We start from the raw sequence: 19,734 nt of genomic DNA on the forward strand, positions 1-19,734 counted from the left end.
GAAATTAACGCGATTAGTATTACGTACACGCTAATTCTTCTTCTTCTTCTTTTCTTTTTTTTCTTCCCCTTTTACTTTCTTTCTTTTTTTCCTTTTCTTCCCTCTCTCACTTCTTTTTTTTTCTTTTTTTTTTTTTTTTTTTTTAATTGTTTTTTTCTCCTCCTTCTTCCTCCTCCTCCTCCCTCCTCTTCCTTCTTCTCTTTGTCTTTGTTTTAAGAGATTACCCGCACGAGCACGTTAAGTTCCACGAACCTTCGAGGAGGTTAAGAAAGGTCATCGAACGTTCGTGGAATGTAGGACGACCGAGTAAGAAGACTTAGAAAAATTCTCAGAGACCAGCCTAAATTGCTTCTTTCCTTCCTAATACATACAAACATAAACACACATACACACACGCATACACACAAATTGCGCGCACACATATATGTATATATAGAAAAATATACTACCGACATAGGTATATATATGTAATACAATGAAAAATCCATGTACCTTTCTCTCTCTCTTTCTCACTAAACTTAAATCTTACTTTTCAATATCTAATTCCTATAATATTAATCTAGAACACAAACAAACATACCTTAAATCATACTCTAATACACAAAACCTAATTCAAAATTCATTCATTCACTCATTCATTCGTTCGTTCGTTCCGTTCATTCATTCGATCATTCATTCATTTTTGTTTTGTTTCTTTTTTTTTTTTTTAATTTGCTCTCATAAACAAACATCACACAAACACTTAACTCTTAATCTTAATTAATCAATGATCTTTTGTTTATGTCCGAGACGAAGAAAAGAAAAGAAAAAAAAATATATATATATAAATATATATATATATATATATATATATATATATATATATATGTGTGTGTGTGTAGAATATATTACAATAATAATTAATTTCGACAAAAAGAGCACTCCTATACTAACTGTTTGTTTGTTTTTTTTTTCATTCCTTAATCATCCTTTCAAAGCTAGCTGTTACCCACCATCATCATTATCATCACTATCATCATCATCATCATCATCATTATCATCATCATCATGTTCATCATTATCATCACCATTGCCATATCTCATCATTATAAGTTTAATCACTATTCATCATCATTATTGTTAACATCGGCGTGATCAACATCCTCGTCATTCCATGTACATATACATATAGATATAGACATACATATACATATATATATGACCGAATCGTAGTTATTAATCTACTTAAACACTTATGCAAAAAAAAGCCCATGTGAATGATAAAAAAATATCGACGACCTTGACAAAATAAATCACTCCTTCCTTTTATATATATATACATACATATATATATATATATATATATATATATATATACATACATATATATATATATATATATATATATACATACATATATATATATATATATATCTTGTTTAATTTTTTTTTTTCATCGAAAGTCGTCGTCTCTCTTTTTATATAAATATATATATATATATACATATATATATATATATATTTATATATTGTGTTGTTGCTGCTGCTGTTGCTACCGATATTGTCGATACTATTTACTAGCTGTCTTATGATGCTAATTATAATCTTTTTCTTACTCGGAGGATATCATAATTGTATACAAACCCCACGAACGCGAGAAAAAAAAAAGAATAACTATACATTACGGTGGTACTTTGATTATGGGGAATAAAAGTTCTTTTAAAAAAAAAAAAATTGAAAAAGAAAAATAAACAAGAGGAAAAGTAATTATATATATATATCTATATATATATATATATAAATAAATTTCGTTTACTAATTTTTCGCGTGTTCGTTTCGTTTTTATGTGTTCGTATTTTATATTTGTTTGTTTGTTTTTGTTTTTTTCGTCTTTGTCATTACTTTCTTCTTTTTGCCGACGTATTCGTGGGCTGGGGATAAAATCTATGTGAGAATGGCACAGCCTAAAGGACCTCGCCCTAATTTAACTTTTTCTTCAAGTGTATGTGTATGTCCCTTCATCTTCATCTTCATCTTCATCTTCATCTTCATCTTCATCTTCATCTTCATCTTAATCTTATCTTATCTTAACTATCTTCAATACCTTTCAATATCTTAAAATTACAATTTCAATAATTTCTAATTATTTTCTCACCTTAAAGAACGAAATGAGTTCTTTTATGATACTGATTATGATTCTAATTATTATTATTATTATTATTATTATTATTGTTATTGTTATTGTTGTGGTTGTTAATTGTTGTTCCCGTTTTTCTTTTTCTCAATGTTTTGTTCTCATTCACGTATTTCTTCTTCAAATCGTTTCGCAAATTGCCGTTGTTTACAAATTTATTTATTACAAGTGGATATATTGTTCTGGTCCATCGAAGGAAACTGGAAGAAAATTAATGGCGAGGCTGAAGGAGAATGCCGAAGGCTCTTTAGCTGCGTATTTGTCCAGCATTACGTGCAACCTTTTCCGGTGGTTCTATTACGCCCTTCGTACTACCGTTTAGGCTACGTTTACGGCTCTTCATGAAGTCTGTAATCAAACAAATCAGAAAAATAGAAATATAATCTTCCGTCTGTTCTCGTAATAATTATTGTATTTTTTTCCTTTTTCTCCTAACGTGGTGGACCAAAAGTGTTTAACAGATTTAGGAAAAGAAGAAGAAAAAAAAAAAAAAAAAAAAAAAAAAGAATTCAATTTCGACACATCCCTTACGAGATTGTAAAATGGTGCTGGTGGTGCTGTTCGACAAAAAAAAAAAAAAAAGAAAAAAAAGAAAAAGAAAAAGAAAAAAGAATTGGTCAAAAGAAGCTCAATTGTTCGTTTAAAATAATTTTAACAACTTTTTGGTCCACCCTATATTTGTCCCCGTACATTATTGCAATTAATTTTGAATTAGGTGACTAATTGATCAATACAATAATTAATTCAAAGTATGTTTATGTATATATGGTATGATTAATTAATTAGAAATTAAATGAGATCGTTCAAAGTGTTGAAATCATCAGCGATGTTGTAAAAACGGATGAGGAAAGTGAATATATACCGTTTGTAATAGGAATGTTACCATATGGACGATGACGATAACGTTAACGTCGTCGTCGTCTGACGACGCAGTTATCTCGAAAGAGTTACGACTGTTCTTTTTCTCCTTCTTTCTTTCTTTATTTCTCTCTCTCTCTCTCTCTCTCTCTCTCTCTCTCTCTCTCTCTCTCTCTCTTTCTTTTTATTCTTCTAATCGCTAAAACGCAGCCACAAAACTTGACCTCGCCCTCCTGCACGATATCGGCCTATGAACTTAACTCGTCTGTTAAATGCACATACAACAAATCTCTGCGATAAAAAAGAAACCAAAAGGAGAAAAAAAAAGAAAGAAAGAAAGAAAAAGAAAGAAAATAAATATCGAAGAAGGAGATACTTTGGTATATTAGATTAATTTTTTTTATACATATATATATATATATATATATAAAATATTCTTATATTATAATTATTTTGTATCTGCAATTTCGTCGAACTACACACGTTGAAAAAAAAAAAAAAAAAGACCGAATAAAAATTTACATTTCATGGGTTTAAAATAGAGAGAAGGAGAAAAATAAAAAACAAAAATCAAAACGAAACAAGAAGAAAAAAAGAAGAAAACACAAATCAAATAAATATTTATATTAGGTTGTCCGAAAAATTCGTGCCAATTTTGTCATTACGTTACCTACCACAAATCGGTATGAATTTTCCGGATAGCACAATACTTCGTCGCTCTAATAGATAAGGAAAAAAAAAAATAAAAAAATAAAAAAAAAAATAAATAAATAAATAAAAAAAAAAAAAAAAAGAATCCAACAAACATTTATGTAATATATTATCAAATTAAAGCAATAAGAAAAAATTCGAATATTTGAACAAAAAAAAAAAAAAGATTAAAAGAGAAGTACAAAAAAGGAGAAAAAAAAAAGAGGGGAGTAATAAAAAAAAAAAAAAAAGAGAGAAGAAAAAGGAAAGAATCTTAGCATCGAGGAAAGAAAAATACGAGCGAACAAAGAAGTAATAAGATGAAAGAGGAAACGAAGGGGATAAAAAAAAAGGAAAAAAGAAAAAAAAAAAAGACAGAAAAAAATATAATATCACGGTAAGAACGACGGAAAGAGAGAGAGAGGGGGGGGAGGGAAAGACAAAGAGAGAAAGAAAGCAAAGTTTCCTACAATGACTCATGCTGCAACGTAGATTAGCTCGTTCCAACCACAAAAAGAGACTTACTATAAGATCTCATCAAACTTCCCTCCCCACACTCTCTTCCTCCCCATCATATCTCTCCTCTCTCTTCCTCTCTCTCTCTCTCTCCCTCTGTCTCTCTTTCTAAATAACATTTGGCAAAATTTCCATAGGAAAAATCGATACATCTGTCTCCCCCTCAAAGCCGATTTATTATAGATCGGAGAACGCAGAAGACCCTTTCAAAACCACCCTTCACTCGCCCTCCCCCACTCCCTCTCCCACGAACCTTTCCTTTCGCCGTACCAAATGTGTTAGGGCACTGTGTCTACCTCACGTTCATCACTGTTGTTCGTGACACGTGACAAGAATTATGGCTACGATAGGAACGTCAATGGCAGTCGGACGTTCTCGTTTTACTACCCTTTGACGTTCCCACAGGGCCAACCCTCTTTCCTATATCACCCTGTCTATCTACCTATCCAAATACACCCCTCACCATCCTCTCCTCCTATATTCTCATTGCACACGCGTGTCGTCCATGGAGTCTCGTACGAATCGAAAAAGATGATTATTTATTTCACGACACGATCATTATCAATCGAACACGCGTCGATTCCTTTTTAGATATTTATCTTTTTTATATATATATATATATATATATATATATATATATATATATATAAAAAATCTGACACTACATTATGTGTTTTTCCTCTCTTCGTGTACGTGTGTAAGTGTGATATATATGTATATATATATAATTATTTTAATTATACGATATATTACGATATGAAGAATGATACGAAATGTTTTTTTTTTTTTTTTTTTTTTTTTTTTTTTTTTTTTTTTATAAAATACAATTCATTATAATTTATAATAAAGCTATTATTATTGTTAGTATAATACAATTAGTATATTAGCTTGTATATTATACTAAACGATATAAGTTATACTCTGTATTGATATAATATTGATAATTTCTATATATTATATTATACCTTATATTAAGATGTATAGTAACGAGAATATAAAATATAGTATAGTTAATTGTACTATATACTACAAATATTAATTTATTTATTATTATTAATATATATATATATATACGTATGAGATCTCTACAAAAAAATAATTTCAATCTAACAAAGACCTTTTCCTAATGTTTCTTATTAATTTTTTCACAGTAAAAAAAAAAAAAAAAAAAAACAATCAAACGTAATATTATTCTTGCATCTTAATTGCACCGCGTTGCATTTTTAAATAACATTAAAGAGTAATATTGAAAGGAAAATGCTTATCAAGTTATCAAGAAATTACCGCAACTCTTTACCGCAATTGGACGAACATGATTCCAAGAAAAAAAAAAAAAAAAAAAAGAAAAAAAAAGAAAAAAAAAAAGAAAAAGAAAATAAAAAAAAAGAAAGAAAGAAAAGAAAAAACGAGAAAAAAAATGAAAGGAAGAAAAAGAAAGAGAAGAAAATAGGAAGAAGATGAAGAAGAGGAAGGAGAAAAGAACTCGCAATGTTCTTCCCCGAGATAAATCGATTCGAGAAAGGCTATCGAACTTCTATTACTAGTCTTCATTTCCTTCCTTCCCTTTGCCCCACCAACCAACCTCATCACCACCGCAATATTTTTCTTCCTCTCTTCCACGTTCATTATATAGATTATACATATGTAGTATGTTTCACCGGACGTCATGTAAACAGGATACACGCTCGAATTACGTTATTGTGAAGTCCCTCGATTTCCTTACAAGACACGATTTTTTTTATATATATATATATATATATATATATATATATATATATATATATATATACATATATTTAAAAAAAAAAAAAAAAGAAAAAAAAAGAAAAAAAAAAGATAAAGAAGAAAAAAGGACGACGAGGGAATGAAGAAGATTGATATGTTTTCGAATTATTTACAAAATTTTTACACGGATATTTTGAAAACCTTGAATATTGAATAATAATTTGATAAAAAAAAAAAAAAAAAAAAAAAAAAAAAAAAAAAAAAAAAAAAAAGTCAATTCTACGAATTTTAATAACTTATCGGACAGACTGGGAAACGACAGACAGTGTGAATATATTTTAATTTATTTTTTTTAAATTATATATGATTGAAATTTGAAATGGCTCTAAGGTCACGTGACGCGAAGGACTTCGACGCAGCATTGACGGTCTGATTCGATAAATGTCGAACGATCGTTAACAAAACTTTCCAACGACAGTCAGTCATATTATTTAATATCGTTCATCGTCTATAAATGATTACGTTAACTCGTTATATCTCAAAGATAACAGATATATTCAAAATTAATATAAAAATTTCTAACCTAAAATTATCTTTAGAATATCTTAATTTTCGTTTTTATTCTCTTATCTGATCTGATCTCTCTTTCTTTTTTCTTTTTTTTTTTTTTTTTTTTTTTTTTTCTTTTTTCAAATACAACAAAACGAAATCAACGACATTTAATAATCACATATTAATTTTCAATCAATTAAACGCAATAAAATCTAAAATGCTTTATAATAGGTTTACCGATGAAAATCGCGAAACATAACCTCTAAGTTTTTAATCTCGAATCGATTATCGATTCAGCCGAGTGCGACCAGTCGTACGACGATAACGATAATGATAATGATAATGATAACAATAATAATCGTGATCATTGGCAACCGGTAAATCTGATTCATCGTAGCAAATTCGAAATCGGACGGCTCGAGTGAGCATATGCGGGTCGTTTATATATATATATATATATATAGAAAGACACAAAGAAGGGGGTTGGGGAAGGGAAGAGAAAAAGGGAAGGGTGCCGAGTGCATCGTCGACGATACTGATTTAAAATGCCGACGATGATGACGAGTCTCTTCTGTGGGGATCGGTGCCTATGCTCACCCCCTAGCTCTGCGTCACGATTGTGAACACAGCTGATACCCCCATACGGAGTTACAACATACATATAGATATATATATATATGTGTGTGTGTGTGTGTTTGTGTATACAATGCAGACGGCTGTACACGCACATCATTTCAAGAACAAAAGGTGTAGAAAAGACAGAGTACTGGTAAGGTAGACTTTGAGAAAATGGGGAAGGTAGAGAGGTTATGTTAACCTATACGGGGGTGGCACGAAAATCCCATATGGGTCTCTCTACAGCTGACTGCCGCTCGGCTCATTAATAAAGTACGTTACAAAAATCGTTCGAGACCCCACTGTATGCGTGCATTTATGTATTATAGATTATATTATATACGTGTGTACTACGTGTGTGCGTAGAGAGAGAGAGAAAGAGAGAAAGCAAAATACGTTACTAACCTATGCTCGTTCTACCGTAAACGTATTCGTTACAATGCAACCTTCTTTTCTAATCGCTGAATTATCCACTTGCGTTTTAACAATTTATTCAATTTTTTCTTATTCCTCCTCGAAACAAACTAAATTATTAACAATAATATCAACTTATTATCGATTGTCAATTTTATTATTAATTGATTTTTTTTTGTCCATACTCGTATGATATTTAATTAATTTGTTAAAGTTACCGGGAATCGACGATAGATGTCGATTGTGATATAATCTTAAAAATTAAATATATATATATACATATATAAATATTAAAATACCTTATATGTACATATATGCATAAAAAAAAAACCACACGTACCGATTTAATTACACATTTTTACATATAAATTGTTAGGAACTACGTACGGAAAAAAAAAAAAAAAAAATTTTTTTTAACTACGTACGATGATGACACAATTCGTATGTATGAAGTTCGTTGCATATCGTTGGCGCGCGAACAAAAATGGCGTCGGCATCCCGCGGTGCAACGCAAAAATATAAACACAGTGGAGAGAAGAGACTCGTTGTCATCGCGTACGCTGGACCACTCGCGACAAAGAAACGACTACAACGACGACGACAACGACAACGACAACGACAACGACAACGACAACGACAACGACAACGACGACAACAACAACGACGACGACAACGACAACGGAGATGACGACGGAGTCACATCCAGAAATAGTCACGTCGCGTGGGTGGTTTGCACGATCGAATAATAAATAGAAGAAAACCGGAGAGAATTAGACCGTGAGGTATTATACGAGTCAAAAAGAGACAAAATGGCCGTAATCCTAAACAATGATAAATAATATTAGATTCTCATTAAATTTTCCATTTTCCAAAACAAATCAAATCTACAAAGATACGACATCGAAACATTTTAACTTTTTAATAAGATTAAAGATTCTTAAAATAGAAAATTGTTTCTTTTTTTTTTTATTATTTTTTTTTTATTTTTTATTTTCTTTATCTTTTTTAATAAATACAAATTGAAAAGAAACAAATAATTCTTCATTTAATAGTATTAATTAATTAAAGGAATATTATATTATCGTTCTGACTTTCATTAATCAAAAATCAACAGATACAAAATTATGCATGCATATAAAAGAAAAAGCTATGATGAATGTAACCAATAAATTCTATACAAGGAAAAAAAAAAAACTAGATTTAGTGACTAATTCTCTTACAGATAAATGCGTCACCAGACCGGCAATATTAGCCTTGAAACCACGTGCGTTATTTTGCACGTGCGACGAAAGGCCAACGTTGTTGTTACTCTTTTTCTTTATTTCTCTCTCATTTAAAAAAAAAAAAAAAAAAAAAAAATATAAGAAAAAGAAAATGTATTCTAACAAACTCGATAACGTTAGTTGCAATGCGTTATCATTATTATCGTCGATGATCACGAAAATAATAACGTCGAGATAACGCGGGAAATTCAAAAAAATAAAAAGAAAAAGGATTTTTCTATTCCGTATCAAAGTCGTTGTTCTGTCACCAAAGTATTTCATTGCTGCTACGATTAGATAGATCGAGATAGATCGATAAATAGATCTTGATTAGATTAGAATTTATTTTTTTTATATTGAATTCCTTCGAGAATTTAATTATAACAGAAGAAGAAATAAGAAAAAAAAAAAAAAAAGAAAAAAAAAGGACGAAGAGAAAGAAATTATAATAAACTAATTATCTGCTTATACAATGATACAAAACAAAATGGCGCGATATTTTTTACGAATTTGACGGTCAAATATTTTTTATGAATTTATTTTTATTCTTTCTCTCTCTCTCTCTCTCTCTCTCTCTCTCTCTCTCTCTCTCTCTCTCTCTCTCTCTCTCTCTCTCTCTCTCTGCCTTTTTTTTTTTGTCTTAGACAATGATGCTCGCTGCTTATCCGCGAAAAGAAAGGAAGCAAAAAAGAAAAAAAGGAAAGAAAAAAAAAAAGAAAGAAAACCTCCCCTCCACCAAAAAAAAATAAAAAATAAATATTTAACCGATATCTATTTTTAACTTTATCGTATTAACCAATACAGCAGGATGCAGATATAGGCACGGCCATAATCGTCAACAAAACTTTTCCGTCGGAGAAATAGAAGTATCTCCTCCTTTTTTTATCTATACTTTTTCTGATTAAATCGTGATATAAAAAATAAATAAATAAATAAATAAAAAGAAAAATATAAGGATAAAAGAATAACAAGAAAAAAGAAAAAAGAAAATAAATAAAAGAAAAACTTTTACAAAATTCTCTCTCTCTCTCTCTCTCACGATGTGATTTCCACATTTATATGAAATAAAAAACTGCATGTAGAATATAACATACATGTGTATATATATACATATACACATACACACACATGCATAACGCAAAACAATATGCGTATAATTTATATATATATATATATTATATATTATATATTGTATATAATCGCATATATATCTTTCGCAATATATGCGTGAACGAAAGAGAGAACAACGAAAGAAACCCAACTGCAATTTCTCATTATTACCGGTTGACTTGCGTAATTACATAAATTGGGACGACCTTGCCGACCGCTGGATTAGATTGACCTAGGCTGCAATGTTTTATTATCTCGCGAGCAAAAAAAAAAAAAGAAAAAAAAGAAAAAAAAAGAAAAAAAAAAATAATGGCTGATCCATTGGAAAAGTGTATCGAGAAAGAGGAGGAAGAGTAAGAGGTGGAGAAAATGGAACGCAAAATTTGAAACAAAATATAATATCGCATTACGAATGGCTTATATCAATCCCTGTTAATTTCGATTTTAATTCAACGATTATTAAATATAAAAGAAAATAAAAAAAAAAAAAAAAAAAAAAAAAAAAAATAATAATAATAATAATAATAATAAAACTACTTAAGAGAGAAAGGACAAATGTAAAAAAAATTTATATACATGCACAATTATAGTTATACAAATCTAAACGATGCTAAAGTTACGAAATTAATATGTATGAAGGTGTATATACGTATGTATATATATATATATATATATATTTATTTATGTGTATTATATATATATTTATGTAAAACGTGCAACGACATAAACAAAACTATTTCGCCTTTGAACCTTCCTTTTAATCATAAAAGATACGCGCGTCGTTTCGAATAGATTAGAGGCGCGAAAATCGAAGCTCCGTTCGCCGACTCTGTTTTTATCTTATTTTCTTTCTCTCTCTATCTTTCTTTCATTTGTATTCTTATATTCTCTTTCCTTTATTTCCATGATCTTTAATCGAAATCAGTCTCTCTCGCTCTTTCTCCCCTCTCTTTCCCTCTTTCCAAATATATAAAGATACATATAGATAGATAGATGGATAGACAAATAGATAAAAAGGGTCTACATGGTATAAAGGAGATGATACACGTTTTATTCTATACGCAATAAGCTTTTAAAACAAACGTATTCCAGCACCGATCGAGGTTACGCAATCGGCATTTATATAATCAAGAAAGATCTCCAAGCGAAACACACACGATTGCTACTATCCGAGTTAAAGACATTACCCTCTCTCTTTTTCTCTCATACACTTCATAAAAAGAAATAAGCGCGTATTTCAAAACTATCTCACTCACTCACTCACTCACTCATTCACTCTCTTTCTCTCTCACTCTCATTCACTCGTTCTTTCAATTTAGTTATTTCCAAATGACGTGTGATTTCACACGATAAGAAAATAATAGGTTAGAACACATTTAATTTCTTTCAAATAAAAGTTCTCCATTAACGTTTGGATCCGAGCTAACCTCAAAAATATTTCTATTCTTTCAATCTCAATCGATATTATTAATATATTATAGTTAATGAATTAATATCAATCATAATCTATCATAAAACTTATTCAAAATGTATATCGAATTCGGATTTCTTTACTATATACCTTTTTTTCCTTCCTACTTGTCATTACACGAAATCCTAACCTCAATAGTATTTCTATTCTTTCGAATACAAACGAAGATATTTATAATCGTGCTATTTAATCGATATTATTTAACGATTATCGTTAAGGAATTAATGCTTGTCGATCATAAAACCAGTAAAACTTATTCAAATGTATTTTGTCAGATTCCATCTTATCTTATATAGACATACATATACATATATAAATACACATACATATACATGATATACACAAATTTACGAATAACTCGTCGTCGTTTCGATAGAGACGAGATGCAACGAACCTAATTGATTAAAATTTCGTTTCCTGATTTCTCCTCTTCCTTTCTCTCTCTCTCTCTCTCTCTCTCTCTCTCTCTCTCTCTCTTGCTCTTTCATTGAATAAATTATAGTATATTTGGTAATATATTATATATATAATATAAATATCGTTCTTTTTCTTTTCTTTTTTTTCTCCCCCCTAACAAATCTCATTTTCTCTTACAAATTAAAGCAGGAGACGATGCCTTAAGGTTTCGTTTGTTCACTCGTACGAGAAATATATAAACGATTATACGAAGAGAGAAAGAGAAAGATAGCTAGATAGATAATCGATAGATAGTAGATAGATAGATAAATAGAGAGAGAGAGAGAGAGAGAGAGAGAGAAAGTTCGTTTATCCTATATCACAGATGTAACTACGACGGATTTCTTTTCTTTTTCATTTCTTTTTTTTTGTGGTTATATTTCATTTTGTTTTGTTTTGCCTCTCTTCGTTCACGGCTGACTTGTTTTCGCGTGAGAACGTAAACACGAACACGCGATCCAATCGATCGATCGATCCGATCAATATATATACATATATACGTAGAAAATAATTCGCCTTTTACTTTTTTTTTTTTTTTTTTTTTTTTTCTTTTCATTCGTCAAGCAAAACATACACACATAGGATATATTTATATACTTCGATCGACCGGATAATGAGCACGTTATTAACGCGAATTTTTTTAATTAATATACGATATTAATCACGATATATGATTAATACGTGAGAATGCCATTGTGATCAGGGGAAAAAAAAATATATACAAAGAGAAAAATTTCAATACCAGAACGATCTCTTATGCTTAACTGTGTAAAGAAAAGCATAAAAGAAAAAAAAAAAAAAAAGGGAGAAAGGAAAAAAAAAAAAAAGAAAAATTATGATAACTTACGGGTAATCGTCGACTGTTTCCTCGTGTTAGCCGGCAATACAGGGGTGGTGTTATTGGTGTTGTTGGTGTTATTAGATTCGATCGAGTACTTCTTCTTTTTCCTAGGACTCTCGTACGAATTATTATCGTAGGACGAGGTCTCGTTCGGCGTAATTTCGCCAATCTCTGGTATCCTTGATCGTTCCCGTTGAGGTGGCGTCCTTTCGGAATCGGTATTCTCATCGAGAAGTTCGTCGGTTGGAAGAACAACGGATACCAATTTGTCTTCGGTACGTTGTGGAGTAGTAACAATCGTTGTCGTTTTCTTTGATTTTCCATTGGCAACGATAGCAGGTAGAGAGGTGGGAGAAGAAGGATCTGTTGTTGCTGTCGTTGGCAATGTTGCTATCATCGTCGTTGTCGCTGTCGTCGTCGTCGTCGTTGAAATATCAGCAACGACAACGACCGCAGTAGCTGCTGTTGCTCCTGCTGTTGTTGCTGCCAACGCCGCTACTTTCACATTGGTCGTTCCATTCAACGTTCGTTGGGGAGGAATAGACGTCGTAGTAATAGTAGTAGTACTAGTAGTAGTACTAGTAGCACCAGTACTAGCGATAATCAATGATCGCTGTTGTTGTTGCACATTCTCATCTCGTTTTTTTCTTGGTGTAGAAGGCGCATGTTTCCTCAAATACGGCATACCACGTAGGGCATAAGGTTCCGGTACGACGTCATTGGCGGTAACAATCTCCCATTCGTATCGGGAATTCGATTTCGGTATTTCCAAGTGAAAGTCGAATCCCCAACGTTCGTTGTCGAGCAACGATTGTGCACGTAACTCGCGTTCGGCCAATGCACGAGCCGCGGCATGGTCGACGGGACCGAAGAGATCCCTTCTAACGCGCGCAAGAGCTGCTCTGCTCGGCACCGTTCGCCCTCCCCCTATGTTCCGACTCATTTCCGTCATCATAGCCGGATTCAACACTCGTGCGCTCATATTTCGTTGTTGCTCTTTCTAGAGCGCGGCAACGTCGCTCTCTCTCTCTCTCTCTCTTTCTTTCTCTACTCGACGACACGATATAATATCGCGTACGTAGTGCTCTGTATATATATATATATATACTTCGTAGAATGTATTCTTTTCCCTCTCTGAATCACGTGGTAATCTGTCCCTTTCTATTCGTTCTCACGAAATTACTGTTAACACTTCCAAAACGTCGTCGTTCGAAAGCCCGCGTCGAACCGACGTAATCGAAATTCTTTTCACCCGGACACATAAAAAGAAGGAGGGAAACAAAAAAGAAAAAATAAAGAAACCGTACTCTCTCTCTCTCTCCCTCTCTCTCACTTTTTTCTTCTTTTCCTTTTTCTTCTTCTTCTTCTTCTTCTTTCACTTCTTTTCTAATCGTATTACCGTCGTCTACTTGCTCGCACCACCGCCCAACAGAAGAGAGAAAGATAGATGATTATCCTTCTTGGAATCGTCGTGTCTCTCGAAAGCGCGTTGAAATACTCGCGCCGCCCGGTCTTCTCTAACAAAAACCACACTGGCAACGTCGCACGAACGCGCGATCCAACCGAATTTCGAATAATGGCCGCGCGCGTTCCTTCCTCTCTCGGCCGTTTGCGAAGCTCTTCTTCGTTGTTTCTTTTTTTCTTCTTCTTCGTCTTCTTCGTCTTTTCTCTCTTTTTTCCTTTTTTCTTCAGGCACTCAAAAATCACGCGCGAAAAACAATCAAATAATAATTTCCAGAAAATGCTGGACTTTGATAATCGATATCATCGATATATACCTTTCACTAAATGTATATCCCAATAGTACATACATATATATATATATATATATATATATACTTGTTTTTCAACACGCACGTAAAGTTCTCACGAAAATGTTTTCTCAAGTTTTTAAGAAAGAAGGAGGTTGTTGATGATGATGATGATGATGATGATGTGAAGGAGGAGGAGGAGGAGGAGGAGGAGGAGGAAGAGGAGGAGGAGGATGAAGAGGAGTAAAACGGCGAGGGGGAGGCGGTACGCGACGAGACACGGTTCGTCGCTTGGAAATCTGGCAACGCGGCAAGCGCGAGAGACCGACGGAAAGGCTGAAAACAAACTTCCAACGTTCACGAACGAGGACGACGAGAAGCCTTCGTCTTTTCTCTCTCTCTCTCTTTCGTTTTTTTTCCTCTCTCTCTCTCTCACTATCTATCTCTCACTCACTCACTTTCTTTCTTTCTTTCTTTCGTCTTTCGTCTTTTTCGCTTTTTTTTCTTCTCTCTTTATATTCTTCCTTCGAGTATATTACTTTTCCCCTCGATGATATTATATCTATACGTGTATATATATATATATGTGTGTATATACATATATATATACATATATATACACACACACACACAATCGTCCTATCCCTCTTTCTCTCTCTCACACTTTCCTCGTAACATTTTCTTCTCACGTTAGAATTCTCTCTTGGTCATAAGGCGCCCGCGAGAACTTTGATCCGGCAACGTTGCACGCACTTGCGCGCGAGCCTTCGCGAGCGACGACGGTGACGACGCCGACGACGACGGCGGTGACGGTGACGACGACGACGACGACGACGACGACGAGAGAGGGAGGAGAAGATAGTAAGAAGAGGAGAAGGAGAATGACGACGAAAGGCTGGAACGCGTTGAAGCGCGCGTGCGAATTTCGAACTGGCTCGTCGCGCGCTTTTTGTCTTCTTCGTATATCTTTTGGCACACACGCGACGAAAAGAGTACACTCGCGAGAGAATTTAAAAAAAAAAGAAAGAAGAAGAAGAAAAAAAAAAGGAAAGAAAAAGAGAGAAACGAAAGAAAAATGTAAGGAGAAAAATAATCGTTGATCCTTTCGAAAAACGATGCGTATAAAAGAAGCCTTCGGAAAATGATTTATATATATATATATATGTATGTATGATATATATATATATATATTGCACACGGCCCGTAGTAAGCTTTTGACGAATAACTTTATCTTCGTAGTTGTGTTTATAACTTCTCTCGTAAATCTAAACTCCCGCCAAGCTTCGAGAAAAAGCAACGATCGACGATCGGGCACGATTAACCGTTATGTTTGAACTCTCTCTCTTTCTCTCTCTCTCTCTCTCTCTCTTTCTCTCTTTCTTTCTTCTAGTAGAAGAAGAACTGTTAGATGATAACGATAATGACGACGAATAAATGAATAGAAAGAGCAAAAAAAAAGAAACTTCGTGTAACGTCTCGTAAGCCCGTAGTAACTTGCTTTTATAAACGTCTATTATTCTCTGTCTAACGTAATGAAAGATAGATTGAGAGAACGCAGTTAGCGGTATACAAGCGGTACACGATTGATGATGATTCGTCGTCGTCTAATGCCCTTGCAAAAAAAAAAGTATTATAACGGAGTTGCGCGAAGACGCGTCCAACGCGTGTGAAGCGCCCTCTAGCGACTAACTGTGGTGCCTCTTGCTGCGACCGTGCGAGGCCTTCGTTGGAACGACCTCGGTCATTTCCGTCGTTACCTCGGCCGTTCTCGTCAACGTACCGTCCCCCACTATAGACCAGCCTTCCCCACTATGTTACCACCACTTTCTTTCTTTCTTTCTCTCTCTCTCTCTCTCTCTTTCTCTCTGTGACTCACTCACTCACACTCTCTCTCTCTCTCTCTCTTTCTCTATTACTCCCCGCAATACTCTCTAACAGCGAAGTTATCCATCGAGAGAAACGACGAAAGGAGACGCGAAATAACCGTCGTTCGAAAGTCTCGCGCGCTATAGTCCACTCGACGTGAGCGCGACGACGAGCAATCTTTGAAACGCGAACTTGCGCGATATTATACACGTGTATACACATTCATATATATCTGTCCTACTCTTTATGTATGCGTGTATGTACAGTTATCGAACCTCCCTTTCACCCTTCACCCCCGATCACCATTACCCTCTCTACCCATATATACATATATATATATACATACCTTCTTTACTCTTCGCAACGAACACGAACGAACGTGCCGATCGCTCACAGCTTCTCTCTTCGTTCTAAGGACTGAATCTTACCTATTCTTCTTCTTCTTCTTCTTCTTCTTCTTCTTTACTATCATACTCTCTCTTTCTCTCTCTCTCTCTCTCACTCTTTCTCTTTCTACTATTCTCTTTTTCTTATCTATATACTCACTGAGATATACCGTATTCTCTCGTCACTTCTTCTCTTTCTTCTTCTCCACCTTCTCCTTCCACTTCTTCTTGCACGCAACAAGAAAGAGATGACCTACGTATTTGGAAGATCTTCGACTGCGGGGGGTATATAAAAGAGAGACAGAGATGGAGGGAGACGGAGAGAAAGAGAGACAGAAAGAGAGAGGGATAGAACTCGTCCTTTCTTTTTATCTCTTTTCACTGGCCTCTTTTACTCTCCTTGAGGACGCGCGCGTGCTTCTGCAAGTTTTCGAGATTCGGAACTCGTTGCAACGCCTTCTTTGACTTCACTCGACTCCCCTTTTCATTTATTTCAAAAGAAACGATCGTAGATTATTCCTACAAATTGATTTATATTATATGTATGCGATCTCGTTTACGAAATACTTTAACGTAAAAATCTCAATGAAATAGACGAAGTATGAAATGTTTATATTAATTTTTAGCAAAATAATAAATACGATTGACAAGAAGAAGAAAGAGAGAAAAAAAAGAAAAAGAAAAAATATACGATGTATGAGATAATCGATGAATATTATTAATAATTTTTAATTATATATTATTGAATATTTCAATTTTTAATTAGGTTAGCTTTCAAGCAGGAAAAGCTAATACAAGTAAGAGACTTACTCATTAAGAGATGATAGAATGCATCCGTTCTATTATTCTATTAAATATTACGACGTTATATACGTACGTATATATATATATATATATGTGTGTGTGTATATCTATATACCTTTGTACATGTACTGCGTATCTATCTTATATAAAATTTTAATTCGATAACAATTTTTCTATATCAAATTTTTTCGTTAAAATCTAAAGTACACGCGTATGAAACAAATTTGAAGACGTTTTAGAATACTTCCTTGTCCTTTGATCCAATTAACCAATCACAACGCGGAAACGAATCTGGGTATCTGATTGGTCAATTATCGATATCGATTAATTAACGTGATATAATAAATTGATTTTTTTTCTTCATTAGAAAAGAAAATCTATCTGTTCCATTTGTTCTTATTTTCATTAATCATTATTATTTATTAATTATATCGATTTAATTTTAATTATTTCGATCCTTTTTTCATCGTTATTTTGTAATTAATTAATGGTTAATTAATTGAAGATATCTTTACTTAGGATATACGTAACAATAAACTTGGTTTGATAATTATCGTATATTTCGATATTAGAAATAATATTAATACGATTGATTTAATTAATTAATCGATTATTTCACAATTTTATGTAAATTTTTCCGTTAAACAAAAAACTAGCATACGATTGGTTAGCTATCGGACCACCCAAAATTTGACCAATCACGATCGTCGTTACTTATTTAACGGTCATTGTTCTTCGTGAAAGTGAACGCTGCAGGTCGTGAGATCAATTATGCTGTAAAAATGTAAGTTAACGTTTTATTCTAATCCATTCTAATCCTCAAATTATAATAATACGCCGATTAAAAAGAAAAGTAAAGAAAAATTCTAATGATCCGAGGGAATCTGATAGAATATATATAAATCATCGATCGATATCTAATATTTCCAGAGAAAAAAGAAAAAAAAATGGAAAAGTGTGAGAAAGATATTTGAATATTTCGTTAGGTAGTTACGAAAGGTACGGAGATATTCTTCTTTATTTTTTTCAAATTGTCTCGTAGAAAAGAGAAAAATTCAATCGATTAAATTTTAACGACAGATAATAAATTTATTCATTATAAATTTTATTAGAAGAAAAATTTTCTATTGCGAGTGAACGTGTGACATGTATGTATATGCATTCGCGTATCTTTACGAATATTCAATTCTATAATTAATGTAGAAATTACGATAATGGACGTAAAAGAACGTTGTTATTAGATCGGTGAATGACGATCGAGTGTACATATTTTTAGTGGAAAATAATAAATATGTTCTTTTCTCCATTAACTTGGTTCGTTTGTCAAGGTCATTGTATTGTATTATACGTCGTAGAAGATTTTTCGAAAGAAGGGAGAGGGAAACATATATATGTATGTATATGTATAACAAACGATAGATAAACATAGCGGTCAGAAGGGACAATTAGTCCTTCGAAGATCGATCGTGAGTACGTACGTACATACGTACATACGTACATAAACATTAAATTTTACAAATCTCGTTCATTAATTTTCATATTAGCGTATTGTTTTAGAAAATGAAAAACATTATTAACTCATTGAAATAATAACGTAATATTAATGTTCGTATATCAATTTCGAAGCTTCGAACCTTTTTACGAATGTGTATTAAGAAGTGTTTATCGTTTTATAAAACATCGTACGTCTTTTGTTTCAGAATAATAAAAAGATTCAGAAGAACGTGCAAATGAATGTATTCGTCTATCGTCAGTAAATCGATCCAATTTTCGAGGTTCTTACAAACGTACGGAGTAAATCATTGGCAGCTATATTTCTATGCTCATTGTCATCGAATTTATTCGAGGTAAGATAAAATAACATAAAATAATATAACGTATAAAGAAAAATTAATATATATTTGTATAACTGCGTATCCATTTAGAAGGTTATAACCTATAATACTTTTATCATTATCTATAATAATTTTGTCATAACCTATAATAATATTTAATATTTGTAAAAATTAAATAGTAATGGGGTAGTAAAGAACTTTTAGGAAATTAATTCGCATAAATATTCACGTGAAAACTTTCGAGGAGGAAACCGTAGATAGATCGCGCGTACGAAACAGATCGTCTTTGGTGTATGCGTAACATTGCCTGTGTTGATATATATATACATACACACATGCGTGTGGTTGGCGTATATCGTTCGTAACAGAGACGGCCGCTAGGCGGCTCTCGCTACGTTTAACGCGCGAT

The 19,734-nt window shown here is 32.8% G+C and overlaps 1 protein-coding gene across 2 annotated transcripts; it reads right to left on the reverse strand.

Moving 5' to 3' along the window:
- Positions 1–1,785: 1,785 nt before the first annotated feature.
- On the reverse strand, positions 1,786–16,126 carry dap (cyclin-dependent kinase inhibitor dacapo). 2 transcript variants are annotated; one of them, XM_085662097.1, is made up of 3 exons: positions 15,124–16,126; positions 12,690–14,996; positions 1,786–2,521 (listed from the first exon to the last, which is right to left on the reverse strand). In XM_085662097.1, the coding sequence occupies exons 2-3, from the start codon at positions 13,663–13,665 to the stop codon at positions 2,421–2,423; spliced, it is 1,077 nt and encodes a 358-aa protein (XP_085518223.1). In that variant the 5' UTR covers positions 13,666–14,996; positions 15,124–16,126; the 3' UTR covers positions 1,786–2,420. The 2 variants fall into 2 exon arrangements, with proteins under 2 accessions (XP_085518223.1, XP_035741925.1); XM_035886032.2 differs by having other exon boundaries at positions 12,690–16,126.
- Positions 16,127–19,734: the final 3,608 nt, after the last annotated feature.

The sequence above is a fragment of the Vespa mandarinia genome, chromosome 17 (assembly GCF_050613455.1).
Source record: "Vespa mandarinia isolate Hongniang chromosome 17, ASM5061345v1, whole genome shotgun sequence".
Classification (NCBI taxonomy): Eukaryota; Metazoa; Arthropoda; class Insecta; order Hymenoptera; family Vespidae; genus Vespa; species Vespa mandarinia.

Excerpts from the sequence above, each read along its gene's own strand:
- dap (XM_085662097.1), bottom strand. The coding sequence starts at position 13,665 with ATGAGCGCACGAGTGTTGAATCCGGCTATGATGACGGAAATGAGTCGG. Across the intron at positions 2,522-12,689 it reads GAAACAGTCGACGATTACCC|ACTTCATGAAGAGCCGTAAA; the intron begins GTAAGTTATCAT and ends GTTTGATTACAG.